Source organism: Nelumbo nucifera, chromosome 2, assembly GCF_055504915.1.
Source record: "Nelumbo nucifera cultivar China Antique chromosome 2, China Antique-T2T, whole genome shotgun sequence".
Lineage (NCBI taxonomy): Eukaryota > Viridiplantae > Streptophyta > Magnoliopsida > Proteales > Nelumbonaceae > Nelumbo > Nelumbo nucifera.
In genome coordinates this window covers 4,416,040-4,438,348 of record NC_142650.1, presented here as the reverse complement: position 1 = coordinate 4,438,348, position 22,309 = coordinate 4,416,040, and the positions used below count along the sequence as shown (strand labels likewise).

Below are 22,309 nucleotides of genomic sequence, written 5' to 3'. Positions count from 1 at the left end.
AGGTTATTTTTTCGATAAGCCATGGATCTTATAGCAAAGTTATTTTTTCTTATCATCTCCAAAGTGGATAAATAACATTCCATAAGCTATGGGCCCTAAAGTAAAGTTATTTTATAATAATGTTTAAAAAAAATAATTGTATAATTTGCCTAATAATCAAAAGAACATGGATAAGCGAAGTTATCCAAATAAGTGTTTCTTAAGAAATATTTACCTGAGTAAGCATACCTATTTGGGTAAGTGGCCTATTGAAAAATGAATGAGGCCTTAAAAGATACATTATGATTCTTTTGCCCATCATTTTCTTTCAATTTTTTAAAATATATCATGAACTTTTCAAGCTCATGTAGGTGGTGCTCATCATTTTCTTCCAATTTTTCAAAATATATCATATTTTATCAAGCTCATGTAAGTGGTGGGCACACACAATCTCATGAGACATAATAGAAAATATTGATATGATGAAACTATTCATGCTCCAAAAGGGGTGAGAAGAGGCACTTTCTGCTTTAGCACTCAAACCGTCACTGCAGATGATAAAGGAAATTCGGAAAATGGCGAAACAGGAATCAATTTAAAAACAAACAAACTAAATCCTATTGAATTTATTAGCTTGTAGTATCAAGAGTTTGTAACATTGTTAATCTCAATCTCTTATTATTGCATCTTTTTTTTGTAATAATTATGGTACAGAGGAAGTTCCATTTTGGTGATAGTTGTATTTTTTTTTCAACGAATGGAAATTTTAATTATGTAGTAAAAAAATTATACCATAAGCACCATGTACTTGAATCAACGAGATTTCTTCAAAGCATTAAAAAACTAGAAGCTATGCAACTAGTCACTTGGTTTTAGGTGCTCAAAATGTGGTTTTCTTTCTGGGTGAATTCATTTGTTTCTAGCATCGTTGTTGGTAAGATGAGATTGGGTTTATCACTCATGGTTGTCACTGATAATGCCATAATGTAAGACATCAACCTAAATAACCTTTTTTTTTGTTTCTATTTGGCAGGAATTGGAACCTAGGGTATGTTTAAGTATGTGTTTGTTTTGTGGGCGTTTATAGATAGGTCATTTATTTGTATTTTTTTACTTTAAACATTTTCTGTTTTTATTGTTTGGTTGGCTTTCACTTTAAACGTTTTTTACTCTCTTCCACCTTAGGTTAATACCCATTAAAATGTGTCATATCAGCAATTGGTTTAAGAAATGTTTGGGCATTGGAAGAAACAAGAGCTTGACATTTCCCCAAATTCTACATACACAAAAGTCAAAACGTTTCAATTTTCTATCATTTATTTGATAAACGGTGAAACCAAACAGTTGTTTTATTTTGCTTCATATGCAATAAACACCAACGCCTATGTGACACTGATGTGATGGCGCTTTTTCAATAAACACTTAAGAAACCAAAGACAGCCTAAGTCTTTTACAAAAAAAAGAACAATGTTAAAAAAGGTGATCCACGAGCTAGGGTTGACCAACGATGACTTACCTTATTGGAGTTTGAAGCTTTAGCGTCTAGAGGAGGGGTGCGGATAGAGATGGAGGGAGGGAATGAATGTTGTCGAGTAAAGAGATTCAAATGGCCTCCAATGGGGAAACGTCATTATACCAATTAATGATTTCGATCCTATACATGTATTCCTTTAACCAAATAAATCCTAGGCCTTGTTTGTTTGTGGTACAAATGCTTGACCGATGCATATATGTGCCCTGGTCACGCTCTTGTTTGAGACACATATTTGTATCATCAACCGATACAAATATGAATTTTCTGACATCTTTGCATCCTGAATTAATACAAAAACTGTATCAATTTTCAAGATACACAAACGTTCTCTTTGACCAAGAGGTGTAAATAGGCCAATCAAATGTATTGATACCAGGCCTCTTCCCCATGCCGTAACTCTCTCCATTCAACGATAAACCTACTCATTGCCGCTGTAACTCCAACGGTAAGTCCACCTCTCCAACTCCGCTGCTGTAACTCTTTCCATTAACTCCATCTTCCCCATCTCCGCGATCAAACACAGAGAAAAATCTCCCCCACCATCCACTCTCCTGCTCTGTTCCACCAATGCTGCCACTGCTGCAAGTCCAACTGCGGCTCCACCTCCACCAACAAAAACATTTACATCGATACAAACTACCAAATACCAACAAAAACATTTACATCGATACAAACTACCAAATACCAACAAAAATGCATTAAAGTTTGTATTGATAAGAAACGAATGACAACAATACAAGGTGGGTTTCCAATAGTAGGCCCACTTTGTATTCATAAACCGAGCATGCCATAAGTTTGAACGGTGATACATATTTGTGTTTGTACTGCAACCAAATGCAGAAGATTTAATACTCCAATAATTAAAGTCCAAACTCGAAACTGTGCAAAGTTATGAAATTTCGACTCCACGTCGAGATTGATGCTTCTAGTTTCAACCACGAGTTTAAATAAAAGACCCTTGAACTATGAAATTGGTGGCTTGTTTTTGTTTCATCAATTAGCATTATTCTCCTCTCCACTAACCCAATTAAAATACATCACCTGTCCCTATCCATGTCACAAGAGATTTAGTCTTCCAACAACCCACTAATTAAACCTTAACCTCCGTTACTTACTACTTTTTAAAAACAAAATATATATTTTTTATGCATAAATATGTACTCTCCTTTCCTTTCCTCTCTCTTGTGCTTTATGTAGGAATTCTAGAAATGACAAATTTTTTAAAACTTCTAGCCGTTAAACATAACATGATCTGTTATCAACTTTTATGTTTTTCTTCAGTTTTGGATTCTCAAGGTTAAAACTATCTATTGAAGATACCAACTCCAGTTGATTGAATCTGATATTCTTCTCAAGTTTTTGGTAATGTTCTATAAGAAACTATTACAGATCTCTAATTGAATTCTCCACAATATATAAATCTATTTGGCCCAGTTGAGGAATTTACTCCCCACTTCCATTTCTCAACCCAGAAATTGATAAATTTGATAACATAATAAACGATCAAAATGATTCATTTTTGTGGATGATGCTAAGTGCAATATTCAAAATAAGCCCTATGAGGTTCCAGTTTGAGGCTCCTCAAACCTATAACAGTGACGATGTTCAATGTTCTTAATTCAAACAGAGATGAACAGGTTGCTTCTTGTGCTAATATACACCTTTTAGTTCAATTGAAAGCCTTTTAGGAAAATCAATAATAAATTCCTCTTTAATCAAGCAATCTTTCCTAAATTGGCAAATGACAATTTTATTCTGTCAAGCCACAATGCTAGGAAAGAAGAAGGGTCACAAAATCACCAAATAAATAAAAGCAACAATTATTTGATAGTATGAAGTTTGAAGCTACCGAATGTTCAATATTTGGTGTGAATCTATATGACTTGATTTGAAATTTGCATTTCTAGAAACTTGTCCTTAGCATGCAAGAGAGAAAGGGGAAAGGAATGTTTTGTGGATAACTAAAAAAGAGGAATTTATTTTAACGGAGGTTAAGGTCTGATGGGTTGTTGGAAGGTTAAACCTCTTGCAGCATGAGTAGTGACAGGTGATGTATTTTAATTGGGTTAACAGGGAGGAGAGTAGATTAAAGTTAGAGGAAATCCGAACTTGGTCAGGGGAATCCGAATCTGCTCTTCACACAAAGTGTCTTACATGAGGTCGGTGTGAGGCGCGCTCAGTGTGGAGCAGATCCCAATTCGTAAGAGGAGGAGACAATCAGACAACGCGTTTGACTGTTTTGACTTTTTGAGAGAGAGTGAAGGTGTTCGTTCAAAAGGGCAAAATAACCTTAGATCCACGTGCGACGAAGTGTACCGTGCAGATACCATTCCCTGAAAAGAGAAGGCATCCACGTAGATACTCTAATATAATATAGAACTATCTAGAGCTCGTACGATACGACACTTCTTATATTGATCGTGAAGGCGCCTTTGATTTACACAGATAGCATAAGAAGTGTTAATCTATTTTTCTAATTATTGCCAACCGTTCTTTATTCTTGATTAGACACGAGAGAGAGAGGGAAGACAAATGTCTTTACGACAGTGATGGATTCTTTTTAAACTCATCATTATTTCATTACGCAAATGACATTCCAGTATGAAGCAAAAAGTTCCCGCAATAATTCTGATTTGAACTCCCAACTATCAATAACGCCTATTGGCTCCAAATATTGTAAAGCTGTTGCATGTTTGGTATCCTAAAATAAACCAAAAATCTATTGCAAAGCTGTTACTTTCTCAGTTCAGTGAAGAAGGCTTCACCTTCTTAGAACTTGAGAGTAATTTTCAGAATCCAAAAATCTATTAAAATGTTTAACATATTGACCGCCTAACCTCTTTGAAGTAAAATTTTCAGAGTTCACACATCAATTCAATACTAATTAATGAATGCAACCTCAAAGCTAGTGACATCCTGACAAACTCTGTATATATCTGATCCAATATAGTACGATCAACCAATGGAGGGCTGGCTCGTTGGGGTGTTAGCCGGATTGTTCCAGCATTGACGTGGAATCAAATCCCGTAATCAACCAATGGAGGGCTGAACCGTCATTCTCCAAAAAAAATCATAAATGAATTAAATGTTGTTTATAACCTCCCTATAAACAGCATCCTGCCCTTGAATTTGACATTAATTCACGGTGGAGCTACAAAATCCTGACCTGGACTGATCAGTCATTCTCCCATCATAAATCCACAGTAATGATTATAAATTATAATCGAATTCAGGACTTTTTGTTGCTCATGGATTTCAGGACTATAACGCCTTTGAGTATATATACAAGACACACTATTTCATTCATATGAGTTGTTAGCTGCCCCATAGTACTTGCATTAAAATAAAATAAAAATAATATGTTAGACGACTGATTACATGACTTGTTATTATGAAGCTTCTCTAGAGGTGGAGACAAGGCTAAAAATATCAACACAATATGATTGATACATATCGTATCATACTGGTATCCAAGATCGCTAACAAGTGGTGCTCATAGAACAGATCACATTGTATTGCCAAGCATTCTCCTCCTGCCCCTAAGGTTGGATCATATTGTATTGTATCACATTTGTACGGGTCCATACAAATCGATACAGTTTGATATGATGTGACACCATGTTTTGGTTTGGTGAGATTTCTACTTTTTCACCGTTTTACATATCTTGTCCTACAAACTTTTTGTTACTTCATTGCCTCCTATGTTCATCTTCTAAGTTTATTGGAGAGTCCCCAACTTGCAAAAAGCCAAAAAAAAAACCAGCTCAAACATTGCATAAAGATAGAAGAACTGTTGAAACCAAGAGGAAGAAAAGTAGACAAGGTATTTTTGATTGTCTGTGTGTGTGTTTTCATCTAATCATTCATATTCAATAGATCCATGTATTTTGGTGTTTCTACTGCAAAAATTTGGTGATTTATGGTTGGGTTTGTGATATTTTAGGCTTCTATTACTATTAGTAGATCTAGGGATTTTCACAAAAGAAAAAAAGATCCAAAAATTACAAGAATAATTTATTTTGAATGTTAATGATTTCTATTAGTATCTTTCATAAAAATGTTTCTGTTAGTATTTTATTAAACTTGTTGATTCATCAATAAATTATGTCAAAATGATATTTTTATTATTTTTTTCGCAATAAGTATGTAATAAAATAATTGCATTAGTATTTAGTGACTACTAATTGAAAATTCTGAATTACATATTATATGTATCTTGAAAATTCTGATGGACCAAGAACTAGTGCTTTCAATTAGACTCCGATTGGCCTCAAACCTGCCCAAGTTGCATCTCTATCTTGGACCGTCAATCTCTAGAATTTCTAGGATTTCTCAAGGCTCTGATGCTGGAACAAAAGAATCCAGTGAAATGGTGCTTGCTAGTTGCAAATTGCAATACACACTGACTTGTGAAGCATCATATTCATACCATACCATACCTTAGCTAAAAAATCCCAATCCAGCACTTTTACAAACTCGTGAATTCAAATCATCTGACCTTGACACTTAACATATGTACACTAAATATAGCAAATCTGTTATCAAAGGAAACCTGACCTGCCGAAGCTTAGAAAGTTGGTAAAATGAAAAACTTGGAAACTGGAAGTTATTGGTCATAACATGAGGCTGGACCAATAGGAGGGCTTCGAGCATACTCATTCGTGACTGGCGCTGCTGGAACTCCACGTCTATTCAGCAAACATCTGAAGTAGTGCAGCCTTGGTAATACAGTCAAACTTATATTTCCCGCAGATATGGCCTCCCTCCTGCTCCACAGGCGCTCTACAGGGAAAAAGATGCAGGGGTGAATGTCATGTAAGACAAAAAGTGAGACAATATATTATATAAAAGGTTCCTCTTTGAGGATAAGTGTCAACATTGAACCCACTCTAGAAACAAGAATGATTTACATCAGATGTTGCTGACCCCATAAGGTTGGGATAAGGCTTGGTAATGATGGTGATATTTGCTGACCCCATAAAGTTAGATTGTACATCAGATGTTCAATAGATTTGTAGAATAAATAAAAAAATGAAAATGCTAGTATGTGTGAACACTGTTCACATGAGCCACACAACCCCCTGTATCGGCATGCATGTCACTTCATGATCCCAGGTCCCACGTCATGACCTCAGCTCCCATGAAATGAGGGGCCAAGGTTTTCCTATACAGTGTGTTCTCACAAGCTAGTGGTTTCCACTTAAAAAAAAGAAGAAAAAAGGATAGCATACCCTAGAAGTCGGCACTTAAATTTAAATCATCTACTATAATTAGGGCCCATTAGGGAGGGTTTCAGTGTTTATTGAGATGCTTTGCCTGGGACGCTTCAGAGAAGCTACCAAAACAAGCTTCACCAGAACGTAGATTTCTTGGCTCAATTACAGCATTTCGTGGCTTTCCGGGGTTTTCACCAAACATAGCTTCATGACATTCTGTGTCAGGCCTACTTTGCAACACTATAAGCGGCTTCATGAAAACCCTCCCAAACGGGCATTTAGTCAGTACCTAATGGCTTGAAGGAATCTGCACCTTTAAAAATGTCTGGAGTCCGTAACCAAACAAAACAATCAAAGCTACTATTTGCATTCACTAATTCCTGAACAAAAGACTCTGTCCTATTTATAGACTCATAGGATGTAATATTTGCTCGTTAAAAGAGAATTGTTAGCTTTCAAATTAGAAGCACGATATTTCCTAGGCAAATTCTACGGTGATGGGAAAAACTATGAGCCACACAACCCATGAATTGGTAAGCTTGCCCACTTGTGACCTTAGCTCCCATGAATTTAGAGGCTGAGATTTTCCTTAAACATAAAGTGACCACTGTCGTAGAGCCCTATTTTCTAAGATTTCCTTATCTTAACAGCAGACATTCTCTACACATGACAATAACAATAAATAAAAAAATATGTAATAATAACTTTTAGAGGATTTATTAGCAAATGCCAGAAGGAGATCCAACACCCAAAAAAAACTAGTGAATGAGGGGCAGCTGATTGAGGAGGAAGACAAGATAAAGGACACCATAGAAATTTCAACGAAAATTTTATATGGATCCCCACAAACAGGACAAAGCTAGATGGTTTACATGTTCAGATGCTGCCAGAGCATCAAGTGGCTGATCTAGAGAAACCTTTTATCAGAAGAGGAGGTTAAAAAGACAGTAGAGGAGCTGGAAGGGGAGAAAGCACTGGGACCTGATGGATTTACCATCAAGTTCTATAAGAAATACTAGGATATTGTTAAACAGGACTTGCTTAACGTAAAGAAGGAATTTCATGATTTATGGAGCAGTTGAAATGAAACATTTTAGACCCATCAGCTTGATCAGAAGCATTTACAAGATTTTGGCCAAGGTGCTTGCTACAAGGCTAAGGAAAGTGATAAATAACATTATGGCATTATATCAGTTTTCCAAGGTGCTTTTGTCCACAACAAACACATACAGGATGGAGTCCTCATAGCGAATGAGTTCATCTCATTGACTCAAGAAGTGTGGTGATGGGGGGATTACATGATGGCAAGAATGAATTTTGGGCAAAGATGGAGGATTGGATAAAAGTATGTTTTACTACTCCAAGCTTTTCAATTCTTATTAGCAGTCTGACTAGATGTAAATCAGTCCTCAAATATTAGGTGTAAATTTGAAGATTAGAAGAAAAAGGAAGAAGAGAAGTAAGAGCAGTAACACAAGAGAAGAAGATGGCGAAAAGAGAAGGAAGAAGAAGAAGAATCGAATTATCTTCCCTTTCTCCTTTAATCATTTTTTTTATTAAGAATTAAAGTTAGAGTAATGACAAGTATGCCCTTAAGTGGGCGGCCAGCTAGGCAGTAACATAAAAAGATTAAACGAAAAGAAATAACAGGCCCATTTGCCAACAATAAAAGAAAAGATATTACAAGAGAAGATACTAGGACCCATTCGGCCCAGTCTCTTTACACTCCCCGTCAAGCTGAGCATAGATGTCAATCATGCCCAGCTTGCTTATATAGTGTGTCATTTTCCCTCTTGGAACTCCCTTGGTCAAGATATCATCCAATTCCTCGTTTGATGTGATGAATGACAAACAAATTTCTCCCGAGGAAACTCTTTCCCTTATAAAATGTCTATCAACCTCAATGTGCTTAGTTCTGTCATGTTGAACAGGATTATGTGCAATGTAGATAGCTGCTTGGTTGTCACAGTAGAGCATCATTGGCTTCTCATAGTCAACCCCCAATTCTTCTAGAAGGGATCGTAGCCACAATAATTCTGACACACCATGTGCCATTGCCCTGTATTCTGCTTCAGCTGAGGATCTAGCAACTACAGACTGTTTCTTACTCCTCCATGACACAATGTTCCCAGCGACCAGAGCACAATAACCTGAGGTGGATCTCCTATCATCAATACATCCTGTCCAATCAGCATCAGTGAAAGCTTCCGACTTCATGTGTCCATGTTTAGCAAACATAACCTTTCCCTGGAGTACCTTTCAAGTAACACAGAACCCTTTCTGCAGCAGCTAAATGAGTATCTCTGTGAGAATGCATAAATTGACTAATAACACTTACTGCATAGGAAATATCTGGCCGAGTCATGCAAAGATATAACAACTTCCCAAGCAGTCTCTGAAACACCCCCTTATCAGATAAAAGCTCACCATCTGTAGCAGAAAGCTTATGATTAGGATCAATAGGAGTGGAGATTGGTTTAGCTCCAAGTTTACCAGTCTCAGCAAGGAGGTCAAGGACGTATTTACGCTGAGAAATGAAGATACCATCCTTAGATCTAGCAACTTCAATGCCCAAAAAATACCGAAGATCTCCCAAATCCTTGATCTCAAATTTAGAGTTGAGAAACCTTTTTAGTTTACTGACCTCTTAAGTGTCATTACCCGTGACCACAATATCATCAACATAAACTATCAAGGTCACCAGAGAGCCATTTCTCTTCAAAATCAGGGTATGATCAAATTGAGTTTGTGTGTAGGCAAAGGAGACAAGAGCAGCCCTAAACCTCTCAAACCAAGCCCGAGGAGACTATTTGAGACCATAAATAGATTTCTGCAGTTTACACACCTTGCCTTGCATTTCCTTCCCATACACCCTTGGAGACAAAGACATATAGACCTCTTCATGCAGGTCTCCATTCAAGAAGGCATTTTTAACATCAAACTGGTGTAGGGGCCAGTCAAAAGTAGTGGCTAGAGATAACAAAACTCTGACTGAGGTCATCTTAGCGGCAAGAGCAAATGTCTCAAGATAGTCAATGCCATACATTTGAGTGTAGCCCTTAGCAACCAGCCTAGCCTTAAACCTCTCAATAGAGACATCAAAGTGATATTTAATGGTAAACACCCATTTACAACCCACTGGTTCCTTCCCTTCAGGCAAGTCAACAATATCCCAGGTATGGTTCTTATGCAAAGCATCCAGTTCAGCCATCATAGCACCCCTCCATTCAGGTTGAGATAAGGCTTCCGGTACGAACCTGGGTATCACATGGGAAGAAACAGATGCAAGAAAAGAGTAGTAGGAAGGAGAGAGAAGGCTGTAAGACAGGTGTTTGGAGATACAATGGGTTGTACACTTCCGCTTGCCCTTGCGGAGAGCAATAGGAAGGTCAAGGTCTGGGAAAGCTGTAGATGGGTCAGAAGAAGGCTGACCTGTTACCTCAGTAATGATGGGAGGAGCAAGAGGCTCTTCTGTAGGAGTGGAAACAACCTGCCCATGTCTGAATCTCTGCCTTTCTTTGGAGAACAGGAGGATGAGGAATTATAGGAGAATGAGGTGGAGGAGGAGGAGGAGGAGGAGGAATAGGAATATCGGAGGTAGGTCCAGTGGGAAAAGTAGACACCTCATGATAGGACTCAAGAGGAATGGGAAGAGGAATAGCTGGAGACATAGCAAAGGGCTCTTCAGATTTCTCCCCCTTAGGAGAAATGCTAAAGAAAGGAGTCAACTCAGCAAAGGTGACATCCCGAGATACAAAGCGGGTGCCACGAACTAGATCAAAACAACAATATCCCTTCTGTGTGGAAGCATATCCTAGAAAAACACATTTATGAGCCTTAGGTTTAAACTTGTGCCTTTGATGACTGTGAATATGCACATAGCAAGTGCACCCAAAAACACGGAGAGGAAGAGAAAAATATCCTCATCCGAGAAGAGAAGGCTAAAGGGGGTTTTGAAGTCAAGGACCCGGGAGGGCATATGGTTGATAAAAAAAGTAGCAGTAAGAACAACATCTCCCCAAAAATTTATAGGAACATGGGATGCAAACAAGAGGGATCTGGAAACTTCAACCACATGTCTGTTCTTCCTTTCTGCCACCCCGTTTTGTTGTGGAGTGTAGGAACAAGAACTTTGATGAATAACCCCAAAAGTTTCAAGATAGGTGGAGAGTGTTCTCTCAAAATACTCCTTAGCATTATCAGAACGGAATATTTTGATACGAGTGTTAAACTGGGTGAGGATGAGTTCATGAAATTTTTGCACAATAGTTGGTACTTCATCCCTGGATTTCATGAGATAAATCCAAGTGTAATGAGAGTAGTCATCAATAAAAAGGATAAAGTACCTATAACCCCCCATAGTTGGCAAATGATATGGCCCCCACACATCAGAGTGAACAATATGAAAAGGAGAAAGAGATCTTTTATTGCTTACTGAATAAGAATGTCTGTTATGGACACACCGCCCGGCAGCGCACTGCGGCGCAGTCATAGGCAGCAGCACGCACAGCGGGCCGCCCAACAGCGCGCACCGCCCGACAGTGCCGCACAACAGCCCGACAGCGCACCGCACGCACCGTCGGGCAGCGCGCAACACTAGGCAGCAGCACACACCGCACGACAGCAGCACGCACCTCACGGCAGCAGCACTGCGAGACGCGCGTACCGCCGGCAGCAGCAGTAGGGCAGGGCCCACACTTATCTTACCACATCAGCTCTGCCCACCAACTCGCCGCCAGCTACACCATTCCTCATCCCTGATCCTTATCTTAAGTAAGAGTTGTGTTACCATTAGGAGTAGGTAATTAGGAGTTTGAGTTCAAGTTGGAGTTTGAGTTTAATTAGGAATTTCCTTCTGTAATCTCCTATTTAAGGAGCCACGAATTGAAATAAAGGCATCCAGTTTTCTAGTCAAGAAAAGAGTGAGGAGAGTTCGGGTGGTCTCTTGGACAAATCACCCATTAGGAGAGTTCGGGTGGTCTCTTGGACAAATCACCCATTCGGTTTCCCACAATAGGGTCTGCACGCAAGGGAAGGCGCAAGGGAAAGCAGGGCTTTCTCCCCGTGGACCGACCCGTGACGAGATCCTACGCGCGGGCCCATAACAATGTCTACAATACTTTGCCAATTCACACGACTCGCAATGAAGACTCAATAAAGACACTCCCTTAAACATATCTGGAAACAAACGACTCAAAGAATGACAAATGACCAAACCGAATGTGACATAACAGGACTTTGTTAACAGACTCTGACAAAACTGACTCTAAGGCAACTCCATGAGGTGGTCCCAAAGCTCGATCCGATGTGTCCAACAAGTATATTCCATTCGCCTCATGGCCACTCCCAATCATCCTCTGAGATTGCAGGTCCTGAAAAACACAATGAGTGGGAAAACAAGTTATGCTGCAATTCATGGATTTAGTTAAGCTGCTAACAGATAAAAGGTTTGTGTTAAGTTTAGGGACATGAAGGACAGAGGATAAATAAAGGGTGTCAAATGTCTTTATATCTCCTTTACCAGAGATGGGAGCAAGAGACCCATCAGCAAGGGATATTTTATCTTTTCCAGAGAGAAGGTGGTATGAGCAGAAGAGATTAGACAGGCTAGTCATATGGTTTGATGCACCGGAATCAATAATCCAAGGGATTTTATGATTACCTGAAACTGAAGCATGATTTGCAGAAGCACGAATACCTGAGTGAGCAAATGCTGATGAAGATTATGTGTTGTTGCTGGAAGAGTGAGATGAAGAAACAATAGCTTCCAAGTGATTTAGTAGCCTCCCATACTTTTCAAAATCCGCCTTCATTGCTGCCAACTACTCAATGGTTGATTTCTCTTCACTCTCCTTATTTCCTCCTTCAGGTATTGTAGCAACATTAGCTACCTTAGGCTTTCCTACCTGACTGCCCTTCTTAGAGCTGTTGTTATTCTTAAACCTATCAGGAAGAAGCTCAGGATGAAGCTTCCAGCAAGTGTCCTTTGTATGCCTCGGTTTCTTGCAATATTCACATATCTGTTCCTTTTTCTCAATAGGACCCTTTGGTTTTATTCCAGCATGTGCAAAGTGTTCTGTAGGTGGACCCTGCAACTGAACCTGCCGCCTACTCTCCTCACTGCTTATCATAGCATATGCCTGGGAAAGAGTAGCCTCATCTCTGGCCAGGATATTTTGTCTAATGATGTCAAACTCAGGGTTGAGTCCAGTGAGAAATTCAAACACCCTATTTCTCTCCACCAACTTCCTATACATTTCAGCATCATTCTTACTCTCCCATACAACTGTCTCCATAACATCAATTTCTTGCCATAGGGATTTCAGTATAGAGTAGTAGATTGCTACACTCTTCTCCCCCTGTCTTAGGTTCTTCACATCACTTTTCAACTTATAGACTCTGACTACATTCAACTTCTGTGAATAGGTCTCAGTAACACTGTCCCATATCTCCTTAGCCAAAGACATCCAGAGATAATGCTGACTTATATGAGGTTGCATAGAATTGACCAACCATCCTATGACAATATAGTTTTCTTGCATCTATTTCTCAAATTTAGGGTTTGTCTCTTTGGGTTTCACTTTACTACCTGTGAGATACCCGAGTTTTCCTCTACTACATACATAAATTCTTATAGATTGTGCCCAAGCAAGATAATTTGTCCCATCTAGCTTGATTGTGGTTACACCAGTCAAAACGGAATCTACCGAACCAAGGCCTGAAACCGATACTTGCTTGAACTCACTTCCGTATGGCTCCATTAATCAAACGAAAATCAAAGAACCAGAAATTTTGTCTATATAAACTTACTTGAAGTCAAACCAGAACCCATATGCTTGAAAAATAGGGTTTTACTCCATCTAGCTGTTGGGGAGGAAGAGAGAAGATGCAGCCGCTCCTACCAAAACTTCCTAATCTCTTCCAAACCTGAACCGCCCTCCTTTAGGAGTCACAAGACACCTCCCAAGCATAGAGCGCCACACCCAAAGCTTCACCTTTACCTGTACCTTCGAAAATCTCTAATTGGCTAAGGGTTTTGTGCAGCAACAGAACAACACCGCTTCTTGGCAATATCCAGCCAGATTTAAACTCTCCAAACCCTCTACCAACTAGGCCAGAGATCCTCTGAACTATAGAGAACCTATCTCTCCATACACTCTCTTAATCTAAGGGTGTATGGAAAAGAAGAAGAAAGAAAAAAAAGGAAGAAATAGACCTGCTCTGATACCAAGATGTAAATCAGTCCTCAAATATTAGGTGTAAATTTGAAGATTAGAAGAAAAAGGAAGAAGAGAAGTAAGAGCAGCAACACAAGAGAAGAAGATGGCGAAAAGAGAAGGAAGAAGAAGAAGAATCGAATTATCTTCCCTTTCTCCTCTAATCCTTTCTTTTTATTAAGAATTAAAGTTAGAGTAATGACAAGTATGCCCTTAAGTGGGCGGCCAACTAGGCAGTAACATAGAGAGATTAAACAAAAGAAATAACAGGCCCATTAAGAGAGGCCCATTAGCCAACAATAAAAGAAAAGATATTACAAGAGAAGATACTATGACCCATTCGGCCCAGTCTCTTTACATGGCTCAAGGGAATTTTAAAAGTTCAAGAGGATTGAAACAAGGGGACCCACTGTTTCCTCTTCTTTTCTGAATGGTGATGGAAGGTTTAAGTAAGATGACAGCTAGAGCTTCAGAGATGGGTTTCTTGGAAGGCTTTGACGCAAGTAGCAATGGCTCAAAGGTGGAAATCCTTCAGTTTGCAGATGACACTTCTATCTTATGCGACACATTCGAATCAGGTTCTCAGTCTAAGATGCTTATTATGCTGGTTCAAACTTCAAAGTAGTATCAAGTTTGAAAGTAAATCTGGTCAAGAATGAGATGATGGAAGTGGAGGAAGTTTCAAATGTGGTAGAATTGGCTGAGATCTTGGGCTCCAAGGTTAAAAGTACTTACCACTGGGGGAGAGTTTCAAATGTGGTAGAATTGGCAGTGAGGGAAGTTTCAAATGTATTTGGGCTTGCTTACCACTGGGGGAAAAGTGCACTTCTAAAAGTCTATGGAACCCAATTTTAGAAAGGCTAGACAAAATTGGCTCTTGCTTGTGACCCTCCAATAAATGACAAACATGTTAATAATCAAATTAAAACCAAATCACCTTGTGAGTGCATGCCTAGGTGATTTGGTTTCGATTAGTCCACATGGTCACAACACTTTTTTGAGCCCTTCAATAAAACATAAACATTTTGTCAATCAAATTAAAGATGGACTTGTCCAGTGAGTGCATGCTTATTGTTGCTACCCCAAGTGATGCACGAACTATCCACTATCATATGATGAAATGGAGGCTCCCTCTAGGATCCATTACCTTACTAGGAATATAAAAAATACAAAGGTAGGCTAACATGTGGAGCAATGAGTTCGTTCACATAATCATAACACTTTCTTGTGGCCTCTATAAAAAGCTAGATATCCTATAAGTCAAAGGATAAACCAAATCACCTAGTGAATGCATGCTTGGGTGATTTGTTTTTCATAAGTTCATGGTCATAAGAATTGCTTGTGACCATTCAATAAAACACAAATGCTAACTTAATTGCCAAAATATTTTTACATGATGCTCTTGAATACTTTTATATTCATAACATTCTGAGATTATATAAATAAAACAGGCACTATTAAACTAAATTATTCAGTTTGAGTTAAAATACTAGTTTCTTTTTATTTGGTAGGGTTCAATTAAGATGTATATCGTTTTGAATCCTCAAAGGCTTCAAAACCTGAACTAATAAGCATGGAAGAATTCAAAATTTTGTCACAATCTCTATTTTTTTCCTAGGACAAAAATCGAGGCTCAGCCCCTCTGTTTTCTAAGATTTCTTTTTGTTTCTTCCATTTTTTCATGAATACGTTGATTCTCTATGCTTTAAATGAAGTTTATACATTTTCTTTATGAAGACTATAGACATTTAATAGTGAGATACGATTGTTGCTTGCCATGGAACCTAGGGAAGTACCCTAGGCTTCATGGCTTTTATTCAAAAAAAAAAACCCATTGGCTAGGCAACTAGACGAAAGGCACCCCCTATCACCTAGCCTCACCATGGCACCTTGAAAACTATGTGACCTTGTTTTACACAAACATGTTGAAACATGATAGCTGGCCCATTATGAAACCAGTAGTCGATCAAGACTACAATCAGTCTTGAATTCGAAAGCGAAAGAAAGATTTCAGAAGAAAAGAAGAAGAGAGGGAGAAAAGAAGAAGCACACGAAGGGTTTTTAGAAAAGAGAGAGAGGGTCAATCATAATGATCCGCCAACCCACTCTTAATATTTATATATTTTGACTAATTGTAAAAGGGCTTAATTGCCCTTATTGCTTACATGGCAAATAAACTAATAAAAAAGCTGAAATAACAAGCTGTAACAACAAACTGAAATAACTACCAACTAACACGGACACAACTAACAAAAAAGCATATGCTATGCTGCCATATGAACACAGTGGGGACCACAGCAGTGGGGTCCACATTAGTGTTCTCTACACTCCCCCTCAAGTTGGGAATAGATATTTGTCATTCCCAACTTGCATAGGTCTGCCTCTAATTTCTTCCTTGGAACAGCCTTGGTGAGAAGATCTGCGAGCTGCATGCTGGAGGTGATATACGGGAGACACACTTCTTGAGACGAAACCCTTTCTCTGACAAAATTTTGATCGACTTCGATATGCTTAGTTCTGTCATGCTGTACCGGATTATGAGCTATATTAATTGTTAGACAGTTTTGTATGCCCTTAGCTTCAATCCGATTTGATGTACTTTTGACATTTAGTGTAAATAAATAAAGTGCATGTTTGATTCATGTTGTTTGGTATAATTCTGTGTAAGACCCTAAAACTGGACACTTATAGAGACTCGTGTTAGTTTTAAATGTTCACAACCATTGGATAAGTCTGGGAGATTTATCCTGCCAAGGCTGATACTGGTGTGCCACCAAGTGTTGGGATGGCCCATCTCGGCCACCAGGGTAAGACCCAAGGCACATGCAGTATGGGATTACTCGAATCCTTGAACCGGACCAGATTTCCAGTGTTGCCCTGGACCTTGGAGATAGATGGGCAAAACTGGAAAGTTACACCTGACCCCTAGACTCGATTATGACACTTCACTAGGTGTCGGATCGGGCTGTCTTTGATATGCCAATCAGTGAGATCCTTAGCGGGGATCAAAACCTGGGTATGTTGGGACAGTCTGAGAATTCATCTGAGTGGGTGATCATAGTGACAGGATCAGCCCCTTTGTCAGACAAAGGTAATGATCGGGAAGGCACTCTCTCTGATGGAAACCAAACTGCCGACAGTTGATTTCAATCGTTGGAATTTTGTTTTGCAAAATTAATATATATGTATATGTACGGTTTCAAAATGTTTGCAAATGGTTTTAATTCCCGGGATCCATGTGAGTAGAGAGTGCGGCACTGTTCCTTGCAGCCGAGGGAGAGGTCCTCTCTTGTCGGGCAGTGCTTGATCATTAAGGGCTGAGAGGTTAAGTGTAAGACCATTTAGGATAGTACCTGATGGGCTAATCTTGCACCTACCCACAGTCCCTGGGTTTTTATAAGATGGCTTGGCCCAGGGACCACTTAATGTAAGTGTTGGGCCCATAAGGTCCATGTGATGGGCTCAGGGGTTTACTGAGCTTTTCAGTGAATTTGGCTGGGCCTTGTAATAAAGGCTGGGCCGAACCCATGTGGCTGGTGTGTAGATCAATGCTTGGGTCCCACGCCATACAAAGAAACCCAACTGGGCAGCAGATTGGAAACTAGTTAAGCACTGAACATTTAATGGGCCAAAAAGCCCATTTCGAGCTGGGCTGATATGATCACCCATCTATGGGGCGGATCTGAGATTAATGTTAGCAAAAAGGATAGGGCCTTTTAACCTTATCCACTCTGGGAGACCAAATTCAAATCAGATTTGAATCTGGTAACCTCCTGATAAGATCAGGAGTAAGCTAACTTAATCTGCAGATAGGATCAAGATCATCCCCTATCCAAATACTGATTTGGATTGGGATAACTCCTAATTAGGGGTTTCTTAATCAAGAAGAAAGGAGGAAAAACCCTAAGAGAAAAAACATTAGATTTCGAACAGGGTTTTTGAGTAAGCAAGAAAGCATCCTGCGAATTGAGATTAGATCTCATTCACACTCCAGAGAGAAGAGAAGCAATTCAGCCATCTTCGTCCCAGGAGTTCTTCTCCAGTCGCCGCCATTCCTTTTGGCAAGATTTGATTTTGCAGTAGAAAGAAATCAAGAAATTAATTCTTGACATCAGTCTTGCAGAAAAGACTGAAAAAGATTCGGTGCTTAGAGTTTCCAGAGGATTCTTGCGAAGGATCCAGTGTGTGGGACACACTCTGTTGGTTCTGTTCCACATGCAGCTGTGTCATCTTCAGCAGGAGCGGATCTTGGTGTCTTCTTTGGGCGTGAACACCAACTTTGGGAGATACTGTTTCTCTGGATCAGGTATAATTCCTCCCTTTTCTTTTTGGTCCAGATCTGGTTCAATTATGGTTCAAGTAGGATCCTTGAATATTGTATTCTAAATTTAGGGAATATGATTCCCAGTTGGAAGAAGGTAGGAAAATTTTTGAAATTCGTCCACCCATTCCGCAACCTTCATGGCGTCCATTAGATGGATCCTACCATTCTTTCATTAATAGCAGCCTGATTATCACAATACAACATTAATGGCTTCTCATAAGCAATACCCAACTCCTCAAATAATGACTTCAGCCATAGGATTTCAGCCACACCATTAGCCACAGATCTATATTCAGCTTCAGCACTAGAACGAGAAACAACACTTTGTTTCTTACTCCTCCAGGAGACAAGGTTACCTCCTACAAATGCACAATATCCAGAGGTAGACCTTCTGTCATCAACACTCATAGCCCAATCAACATCTGTATAGACCTCTATCTTCATGTGATCATTATTCTTGAATAATATACCTCTACCTGGACATCTCTTCAAGTATGCTAATATTCTCTCAACTGCAAAGAGGTGAGTAGTTCTAGGAGAGTGCATATATTGACTGACAACGCTGACTGCATAACTGATGTCCGGTCGTGTGAGACAAAGATAGAGGAGTTTTCCAACCAACCGTTGGAACATAGCTTTGTCTTCAAGAGGCTCTCCACCCTCTGCACTGATCTTGTGATTCTGTTCAATAGGTGTATCTGCAGGCTTAACACCCAACTTTCCAGTTTCTGCTAATAGATCTAGAACTTACTTCCTCTGAGAAATAAAAATCCCATGTTTAGATCTAGCAACCTCAATACCCAAGAAGTATCGTAGCTCTCCCAGATCTTTCACCTCAAACTCTTGATGAAGGAGTTGTTTAAGAGACTCAATCTCACTGTTATCATTCCCTGTCACTACAATATCATCCACATATACAGCAAGCAAAGTCAAGGAAGAGTCCACTCTTTTAATGAACAATGTATGGTCTGACTGGGACTGTACATAGCCAAATTTTTCAAGGGCATGTCTGAATCTATCAAACCAAGCTCTAGGGGACTGCTTTAGTCCATACAAGGCTTTATTCAACCGGCAAACCTTCTTACCTGTCTCTGCATCATAAAATCCAGGAGGTAACTACATGTAGACTTCTTCCTGTAAGTCTCCATTGAGGAAGGCATTTTTAACATCCATCTGGAACAAGGGCCAAGAATAACTGGCTGCAAGGGATAGCAGAACTCAAATAGTGGTCATCTTTGCTACTGGAGCAAAAGTCTCCAAGTAGTCTATACCATAAGTCTGAGTAAATCCCTTTGCAACTAACCAGGCCTTATACCTTTCAATGGAACCATCAGCATTATGTTTCACAGTAAATACCCATCTACATCCAACCGGCTTCTTTCCTTTAGGTTGGTCAACTAGCTCCCAAGTATTATTCCTCAGAAGGGCATCCATTTCAACCTTCATTGCATCTTTCCGCTCAGGAACTGACAAGGCTTCCTGCACTATTCTGGGAATAGGAATATCAACAATGGATGTGAGAAAGGACCTGTAAGAGGGGGACAGGCGATCATAGGACAGAGACTGGGAAATGCAGTGAGCTGTGGATGTGGTACAACGCCGTTTGCCTTTACGGACTGCAATGGGGAGGTCAAGGTCATCCAAAGAAGGTAAAGTAGCAACCATGGAAGGTATCTCAGGGGGACCTGGATCTGATAAAGAGACTGTGGTACCTGGACCTGGATCCGCAGAAGGAACTGGGGCTGGCCTGGACTACTGATGACCGAAATCAACCTGCCTCCACCGCCTGTGATAGACTCTCAAATCCTGAGACCTCTGACAACCCTCCCCATTACATCCCTCATCACTCAATGGAACAGGTAAAGGAACTTCTGATGAGTTAACCCCACTCTCACTACTCTCCCCCTAAGGAGAAACCCTAGGGTAATAGGGTACCTCCTCAAAGAAAGTAACATCCATCGAGACAAATCTCCTCCCAGAAGTAGGTTCATAGCAGCAATAACCCTTTTGAGTTTGTGCATAACCGAGAAAAATGCATTTGGAGGCCTTAGGATCAAATTTGGAACGATGAGGTTCAAGAATCTGAACAAAGCAAGTGCAACCAAAGTTTTTAAGGGGAACAATAGATAATTCTTTATCAGAGTATAGAAGGGTAAAGGGAGGCCTCATGTCAATAACCCGTGAAGGAACTTGATTAATGAGATACACTGTTGTAAGAATAGCATCGCCCCAGAAACGGATAGGCACATTGGAGTTAAACATAATGCTTCTAGCCACCTCCAATATATGCTTATTCTTCCTCTCAGCAACCCCATTATGTTGTGGTGTACAAGGACAAGTACTCTGGTGAATAATCCCATGATCAAGTAGATAAGAGGCCAGTGGCTTGGTAAAGTATTTTTTTGCATTATCGGATCTGAAGATTTTGATGTGGATAATCCCATTCTGCTGTGGTGTAGAGAACACTGATGTGGAAGGAGCTGATGATGACTGAGATGATTGAGCCGAATTCACAACTTCCTTTTCCAATTGAGTTAAGGCAGCCCGAACAACAGCTAAGGTGTCTAGGGGCGTGCATTTTGTGCCCGATGAGGATGCAGAATCGGTATTGACAGCCATATGGGCATTACCCCTTTTGTTCCTCAATTTTGTTGGGACTAGATGAGGGTGTAGCTTCCAACATGTGTCTTTAGTATGCTTAGGTTTCTTACAATGTTCACACACTAGATCCCGCTTATCTTCCTTCTTTATATCCCTTTCTGTATCACCCCCAAACTTAGGTTTAATTGCTGCCAAAGCTGGTGGGAAGGGCTGATGCTGCATCAAAACCTTTCTCCTAGTCTCTTCACTATGCACCAAGGAGTAGGCTTGAGATAAGGTCACACTGTCCCTTGTTAGTATTTGTTGTCTCACCATATCATAGTCAGGATTAATACCAGCTAGGAATTCAAAAACCCTATTAGTTTCAACTTGCTTTCTATGAGTCTGTGCATCCTTCTGACTTTCCCACTCAAGTGTTTCTAGGTGGTCAATTTCATGCCACAAAGATTCAAAGTAGAGAAGTAAACGGAGATTGGTTTCTCTCCTTGCTTAAGGTTATTAACCTCACACTTCAATTCATAGGCCCTAGCAACATTAAGGGGTTGGGAGTAAGTCTCTTTCATGACATCCCAGATTTCTTTGGCTGTTTTTGCCCACAAATAGTTCTGGCTGATATGTGGCTGCATAGAGTTGCACAGCCATGTCATAACCAAATAGTTCTCCTGAACCCATTTGGTATACATTTGGTCCTCCTTAGATGGTTCTTTCACATCTCCCAACAGGTAGCTAAGTTTTCCTCTACCCCCAATGGCCATCATGGCCGATTGGGCCCATTCTAAGTAGTTGCATCCATCAAACTTCACAGTTGTAATCTGAAAGGCATTCTCAGACATGTTACCAGAATTGCTAGTCCCAAAAACACCTTCCCCCTGATTCTTGAACTCCATTCTTGGTCAAGAATTAGCAATAAAAAACTTTTGAAGCTACTGTAATAGAAAAACAACACCTAAACAACTGATAACAGCCGGCCTAGGTCTTCCAAAAACAAGGAAAAACAGAATTTTGTATGAAACCAGTTCAAATTTGATCTGAAACCAACGATAGTTCTGAACTTTAGGGTTTTCTCTCAAAACCCTAGAAAGAAAAAAGGTTTTCCAGCCGCACCTCTCAGAATAGACCAAGATGATTCTTTCAAGGTTATTCTCAAGCAAAAAAAAAAAAAACTTACTTTATGAAAGAAAATCTCTGGCCGCCACCTTCTGTCTGATGCAGAACCCTAATCTTGGGGATCCGAAGCCTTTTCTAATTCTTCCTGACTACTGGAACTCTCCCAGCCTTCTACAATCTTCTTAGTAGTAGTTGCACACTACCAGTAGCCTCCAAGAATCAGCCGATCCTCCTTCTTTGTTGAAAAACTTCTAAACCTAGGAAATTCTCATGTAGTCAATCTAATTAGACTAACATAAGACCTCCTTCTCTGCAACCAGTTTTAGGTTTT

At 39.7% G+C, this 22,309-nt stretch overlaps 1 protein-coding gene across 1 annotated transcript in view; it reads right to left on the bottom strand.

Annotated features, from left to right (window-relative positions):
- Positions 1 to 5,857: 5,857 nt before the first annotated feature.
- Positions 5,858 to 22,309, bottom strand: part of HEXO1 (beta-hexosaminidase 1) — a 90,483-nt gene continuing 74,031 nt past the window's right edge. Inside the window, exon 17 of the mRNA XM_010255019.2 lies at positions 5,858 to 6,295. Coding sequence (XP_010253321.1) covers positions 6,120 to 6,295 — 176 coding nt within the window. The 3' untranslated portion in view covers positions 5,858 to 6,119. The remainder of the gene's footprint in view (positions 6,296 to 22,309) is intronic.